General features: G+C 37.2%; 2 protein-coding genes across 4 annotated transcripts in view; both read right to left on the minus strand.

Moving 5' to 3' along the window:
* The window catches only part of LOC119084324 (serine/threonine-protein kinase SIK2), a 55,384-nt gene extending 54,133 nt beyond the window's left edge, over positions 1 to 1,251 (minus strand). For all 3 annotated transcript variants that reach the window (XM_037194254.1, XM_037194253.1, XM_037194252.1), the window contains exon 1: positions 722 to 1,251. The gene's annotated coding sequence lies outside the window, so the exon portion shown is untranslated. The remainder of the gene's footprint in view (positions 1 to 721) is intronic.
* A 2,478-nt stretch (positions 1,252 to 3,729) lies between these two features.
* On the minus strand, positions 3,730 to 5,431 carry LOC119084327 (26S proteasome regulatory subunit 6B). The gene is made up of 4 exons (XM_037194257.1): positions 5,274 to 5,431; positions 5,069 to 5,158; positions 4,124 to 5,001; positions 3,730 to 4,057 (listed from the first exon to the last, which is right to left on the minus strand). Exons 1-4 carry the CDS (start codon positions 5,307 to 5,309, stop codon positions 3,814 to 3,816), a joined length of 1,248 nt encoding a protein of 415 aa, XP_037050152.1. The 5' UTR covers positions 5,310 to 5,431; the 3' UTR covers positions 3,730 to 3,813.
* Positions 5,432 to 6,935: the final 1,504 nt, after the last annotated feature.

The raw sequence follows: 6,935 nt of genomic DNA on the forward strand, positions 1-6,935 counted from the left end.
TTGGTGAAGTATTATACACAAACAAGAGCAGTTAATAAATTAAAATGTTTCTATGGATACCACGCCCCTTTGGGTAATTATGATTTTTAGGCAATAACATGTTGCAGAAGAATTGTAACATTTCAGGCCGAAAGAGCAGATAAGGAATTCCAATAAAATCAACGATTTTGCTGCTTGGCAGATCCTTCTATCGCAACAAACACCAGATTATTATTACGTACAACATACACCCGAAGCAAATCCATTTATTTATCACGACACGATAAAGTGTATATATTCCCTGAAGACTACCGGCATTGTAAATGGGATTATTGTCGGTGGATTCTTTTTCCTTTGGAATAATTTCCATAACCTTCTCTCGTGGAACTGTTTCATTTCAAGAGATTTACGGTTGACTGATGAAAAAATTTATTTTATCGCAAATTTCAATTGAGTTTTTACGAATAAATGAACAGCGATGATGAGGATGGATTTTAATTGACGGGGGAGGAGGACTGGTACAATGAAATTTGTCGGCATATATTTAATGCCTAACCTGACTTTGGGCTTAGGATATATGCAAAAGCCAACCTATCCCGTGAGAGAGATGATAATATGTATTATAATGATGGGGCTAGGTGTAGCAGCTCAAGATACATGGTTTGTTCATGGTGACAGAAAAATTACGTTAACGTTGAATGGATAAAAGAAAATCTCTGCACATAATTTCGATGTCACTTACCGTTCATCCCCTTTTATCGGCCGGAAAATCCAAAATAAATTAAAAATTTTGCTTCAATTTTAATTTAATGTTGTGATTACGCACGGACACACACACGCACACGTACACATACAAATAATTTTTTTTTTGTGGAGAGTATCAAAAAACGAATAAAATTTCTGGCAGCGGAAAAATCTATTCAACTTTATCCAATATAATACACCGATTTACCGACTAGGCAACGACATTAAATCAATTTATTTTCACGCACCGAACCAAATGAACCCGCATTTAATTCATCAAAATGGACAACATTTTCACTGGCAATTTTAAAAATTGGACTATTGATTCGCCTAATTGTTGTGAGTTCTTTCTTTCTTCTTTCACTGAATAGAATATTTCTTCTTCTTCTTTATATTGTAAACCGAAATATTCTATTTTCTCCAGACCAATGTCTACACACTGGTTAAACACACACACTGACACGACGTAGTGCGGCTATGGGCAATTAAATGCGACCACACCGTTCAACAACATAAATACTACTGATGGAATTCGTTGGAAGTTCTACGCTCGTTGAATTATTATGGAGAGGAGAGAGAGAGAGAACGACAAGAGCATCCACATCAAAGCTGTGTGGATTCTCATACGCGCATCAGAGTTTTCTTTTGTAAATTGTTTTATTAAGTTTTCGTCCTATCCAAATAATCATCAGTCCTTAATTCATTATTCCTCTTCACTTTAAATATAAATCGAAAGCAGTGCACAGGTTTCTTCTGCAAAAACCAAATGCACATTACTCAGAACTGAACAAATCGAATTAACAATGTCAAAAGCTTTGTAAATAAAATGTTGCAGCTACATAGCTATAACATACATCGCTCGGTTATACCGTATTGATTGCTTTAATAATTGTTTAAGTTTGTTGAAAAATCCTTTAAAAAATCACTTTTTGATAATGCTCTTATTCATTAATGTCTTTTCTTGGATTCATTAAAAAAATCAGATATTTTCAATGATGATGATTAAGTGGAATATAGTGACGTTGTGGATGCAGCCTTTGCAAAATAAAAGATACTATACACCGGGTATACGAAACTGATATCTCCATCTAACGCAAAATGTTGCTCATGGCAACAAAGTCGACTGTTACGTGATTTACCACTATTGAGTTTTATATGCATTCTGTGATTTATATTCTCAAATTCAGCGCAATCGTATTTTCATCGCATTTTTTTCATTTTCGTTTACCGAAATGTTTTGTCGTGAACTTTTTTACGTGATTGCATTTTTCGTTATGGATATGGTTATCAGTATAGATCGTTTAACATTCAGTTCGTTTAATTTCAGTTGAGATTTGTCCTTTGTATAAATATTTTCTCGCAACTTGTCTTGTGTTGCCTATTCGAAAGTTTGGTATAAAATTTACTACTTCAAAAGCTTTAACATATACATGAAACTATGAGACCAAATAGGTGAAAACTTCGTCGCTTTCCAGTTCGAGATGACATAGCAATTCGCTGAAGGTATTAAAATCCACTGTTGTCATGTTGTGATACCAAACGAGTTGCAAAGACTACCAGCAATCACAAGGTTTTTTAATCGGCAAAATTGCAGTTTATGAGACCAGTTTGAATTTACACGTTTTGGGGTGCGGATTTTTGGATTGTTTTACGTAGTTTAAAATACCTTGCGAAAATGTCTTACCTCTTACTACTGTACTCGACGTTCAATGTATTGCTAAAAAGATGCACGTTATTTTAGACGAGCTGCGAATCGATTTTCTGTCCCTTCCCTTTCTTTTTGTAGACACACTCATTGACAGTAAAAACACTAACTTGTTACATATGGCAAGAATATGGCCAGTATCTGGTCTATTACGTCCATCGATCAAAGTATTTTTAATCGATTGACTTTAAATCTTGTACTTCAATTTTTTTAACATGCATTTTACTATATAAAGGACCATATTACCCAGAGCTTGTCATTATTTTTGTCGTCGTTATCGATAACAAATGTATGTGATAAGCTAATTGACAATAGACAGTGCCGTCTTTAGCTTTTGGGCGCCATAGGGCAATTGGAAAAATGAGCGTCAATTTGGTAAAGGTAATTTTTTTAAAGGATTTCAGGCGCCAATTTCTTTTGATCTACTTCGAGCGCCACGGGCATTTGCCCATTTTGCCCATATGGAAAAGGCGTCACTTTACCGAATAATATTTTCATGGACAATGTGATCGAAAATTTAATTTCCTAACAAATGATTTTGAATTTTAAATTTCGTATCTGAAAAGACCGACTCGAAGGCAGTGCCATCACTGATTTTCACAATCTATAGGAATGCCAAGTAATGTCAAGTTTGTATGAAACATAACATTTTCGAGGGACATTCACCTCTAATGGATTGAAAATACTTCCTCATAAACCTGAAGCACCACATCCAACAATTCGAAAATTACATCTTAACCGCATGCATAATGAATCAAGAACTGTTCTTGAAGAACAATAATCCGACAAACACTGAGTCATCTAGGCTTTACCTTCGTTTGATTTTGTGACTGTTTCAGACTATTTCCTAAAAATCTTTCGTAGAAATCTTCAATCACCTTTGAGACTCGCTTCTTGACAAATTTCTTATCGCTTTTGCACAGCGGACTTCAGTGAAATTGAGACATGGATTTGCTTCAGCTAGTTTTCAGTTGGTTCACCCATTTATACAAAACGGTTTACTCTTTTTACGCGTGGTAGTGATAAAACAGTAGAAAATCGGTGGAACAGCTGAAGCAAATGTCTAAATTTCACTGACGTCCCCTGTAAATCAATACTCATGGAATCGGAATTTCCATTACATGTTGTTACCACTTCAAGTAAAACTTTCTGTAATTAGACACCAATTTGATCCTGCGTATTGATCACCAATCCACAAATTGCATTTCAAGCAATTATGCAAATGTAGCGATTTCAAAACCAAAAAAAACGACGTCGACTGGACTCGCAAAGTGGCTATAAATCAACACAACACCCTTCGCTTAATTAGAAACTTAAATTTATTCAAATCGACTGGTTAATTCGCACACACAGAGGCTCTTTCAAACCAACGCAACACCGACAATTTATTTGTAAAATTCGTGCTCCTGTTCGTCCTTCTTAATGTTGTTCTTGTAGCCCTTCTCAAAGTCCTTGGCCAAAACGATGTATCGATTTTCTCGAACCGCATGCATACCAGCCTCTTGGCAAATAGCATTGATATCGGCACCGGATATCTTATCGGGCCGAGCCACATAATCTTCCAGATCAACGTCCTCCGACAAATTCATTCGGCCAGTTATCGTTGAGAATACCAACCGTTTCTGGCGACTGGAAGTGAAACGGAGGGAATTCAGTCACTTTGATTCAACCGGAACTTAAAATAGAAACACTTACCGATCGGGAAGAGGAAACTCGATTTTTCTGTCCAAACGACCAGGACGCAACAGGGCAGGATCTAATGTGTCCGCACGATTCGTAGCCATGATCACTTTGACGTTGGTCGTTTGATCGAAACCGTCCATTTGATTCAACAATTCCAGTAAGATACGCTGAACCTCACGATCGGCACCAGTCTGTGCGTCGAAACGTTTCGTGGCAATGGCATCAATTTCATCGATGAAAATGATGGCCGGTGAATTTTCTTTCGCCAAACGGAACACGTCACGCACCATACGAGGCCCTTCGCCCAGATACTTTTGCACGAATTCCGAACCCACGACACGAATAAATGCTGCGGTTGTGTGATGAGCCACAGCTTTAGCTAACATTGTCTTGCCGCAACCAGGCGGCCCGTACATCAATACCCCTCTGGGCGGATCGATACCAATTTGCTTGTACAGTTCGAAATGGGTGAGTGGCAATTCGACAGCTTCGCGGATCTCCTGCTTTTGCAGATCCATACCACCAATATCGGCGTACGAAACGTCTGGTTTCTCATCCGGTTGCAACATCGATATGGAACTGTCCGCCTCCGGTGGAAGAACATCGACCAATGCATTGCTGTGCTTGTGCAGGGCTACACTTGCTGACGGTTTGAGCAATTCGCGATCGATGGTGGATAGAATGCGAACGTAGTAATTTGAACCGGTTGTCGAACCGACGATGCCTGTATTCTGATCGACGGCTTCCAAAAATTGACCTATGACCAACGGCACCGACTGGATGCGTTTCACCTCTTCTTGGGCATGGAGATATTCCTTTTTCAAGTTGCGCTGCTCGTCTTTGATGTATTCCTCTTGCACCTCAAGGAATTCCAAGGTTTTTTGCAATTTCTGGCGACAAGTCATTGGGCTGTAGGTTATGTTGCTGATGGGAAATAAACGGAAAGAAAAATCTCACCTTCAATTTTACGTACAAATCCTCGGTGTCCAAATCATCGATTGAACTGTGTGAAGTATCTTTCGATGTTTTCGCATCCATAGCTTCATCCTGAAACGATTGGAGAAGTAAGCATCCAGATCATAACAACCAGAAACTCTCAATCAATTCCGGCGTTTCCTTTCACACACTTCTCAAAATTCCACTTTCCATTCCCAACACTCACCTTACTATCAGGCATAATAACATCAGTGTCTGCCATTATTACAATGAGTTTAGACTAATTTTATCTCGACTTTTTGTGTGGACAATTCCGATGACTTGTAGAAATCTTTGTTTTTCTCTTCGATTTTTAGGTTACGTGTAGTTTGACTTTCGTTCTTTCGTTAAAATCGTCCAAAAATGTTCGTTAAGAGGTGTTTACAACCAAACGTAGAATTGGGAAAAAATTATGATTTGACAGACAGATGGAACTAGTACTAGTTATCTTTTTAGGAAATCATAGCGGCATATGCAAACATGCAACAATGATAAACAGATTGTGCTACGAAGTAATGAAAAGATTTTATAAATTCACTGGAATTTTAATGCAAGGTTCTGAAAAAACAAGTCAAGACACTCACGAAGTCGGGTGAAACTCAAATTTTGAAAATTTAGACTTGATTTTTTTTTATCAAGTTGACATTTTACACCAATCTGTAATAAGTGTGTTTAACAAAGCCTGTCTAAATTGTCAAAATTTGTGTTTCACCGCCTTCGTGATCAACTCAGAAGTGTCTTAACCTGTTCTTTCAGAACCTTATTTCAATTATCGTTTTCTTTATCAAGGTCAATAAACACACGAAAACGAGACTTTTCAACTTTTATCCCGATTTTACTATATTTTATTACATAAGTGAAAACGAGACAACAACATAGACCTGAAGTGTAATTTTTGAATTATTCTTCTAGTTAAGTAATTTTGACATCCGAACACCGCGCGTATGTGATAATAGTATATTACTATACAAGTGCCCTCGGACACTTTTACTCATCTGGATACGAAATATCAAATGTCAATGTCAAAAATTGTGTGTCTACTTCAAAAAGCTAAAATTAGATTCGATGGATTTTTTTTCGGTCTAACAATAAATGTCTCTTTTTAAAAATATTTTAAATAGCTTATAAAGTCAAATCGGTAAGAATTTACCGAAAATATTTGTAAACTGAGGTTTTTTTTACGATCAACCGAAAACGAGTTCATTTATTACCATCCCTTCAGAAATAAAAGTAAAAGTATCATATCATCTTTGGAGACTTCCAAGGAAAAGCCTCATGTTTTCACATCGCATAATGTGACTCGAGAATATGGAGCGTTTTCATCGCTTTCTTCATTCATCCTCTTTCTGTAAAATTGCGAATGTGCCCAAATTGCTTTAAAAAAATTACGATGTCACCCACCTCCCCAACAGCTTTGAGTTCAGGGATTCTTCTTTATATACATCAATAAGTGCAATGAAAGTATAAACCAGGTATGGTCTGTTCATACAAACCGGAGGACAAAGCGATTTCATATAAACAAACTCACCTCTCATCAGAGCTACATACTAAATTTGACATTCGACCATGCCTTATGTTGACGTTCATTGAATAACTGTAACTTGGCGCCCTTAAATATTTTTACAGAGCCGATTATTGGTAGCCAGACCGACTTAGTTTAAGTGATATCTCACTTCTCCGTTTAGCAGTCCATTAGTGATGATTGAAAGACCGTAAAGGAAATCAGTGAAAAGTTAACGGAGAAATGCGATCGCGTCTGTAGTTAAATACGCACAGTTTGAAAAACTTGAAACTTAAACACATTGCACCAGAGAACGTTTCAAATGTTTTGTCTGATACTTCGCTTTGT

Source organism: Bradysia coprophila, unplaced genomic scaffold (genome assembly GCF_014529535.1).
Source record: "Bradysia coprophila strain Holo2 unplaced genomic scaffold, BU_Bcop_v1 contig_732, whole genome shotgun sequence".
NCBI classification, from domain to species: Eukaryota; Metazoa; Arthropoda; class Insecta; order Diptera; family Sciaridae; genus Bradysia; species Bradysia coprophila.

What these genes read in the sequence shown, in the direction of transcription:
- LOC119084327 (XM_037194257.1), bottom strand. Translation starts at nt 5,309, where the DNA reads ATGGCAGACACTGATGTTATTATGCCTGATAGTAAG. An exon ending in TTATTATGCCTGATAGTAAG is followed by an intron (nt 5,159 to 5,273) that starts GTGAGTGTTGGG and finishes CAATCGTTTCAG; the next exon opens with GATGAAGCTATGGATGCGAA. An exon ending in GAGTTTCCTCTTCCCGATCG is followed by an intron (nt 4,058 to 4,123) that starts GTAAGTGTTTCT and finishes TTTCACTTCCAG; the next exon opens with TCGCCAGAAACGGTTGGTAT.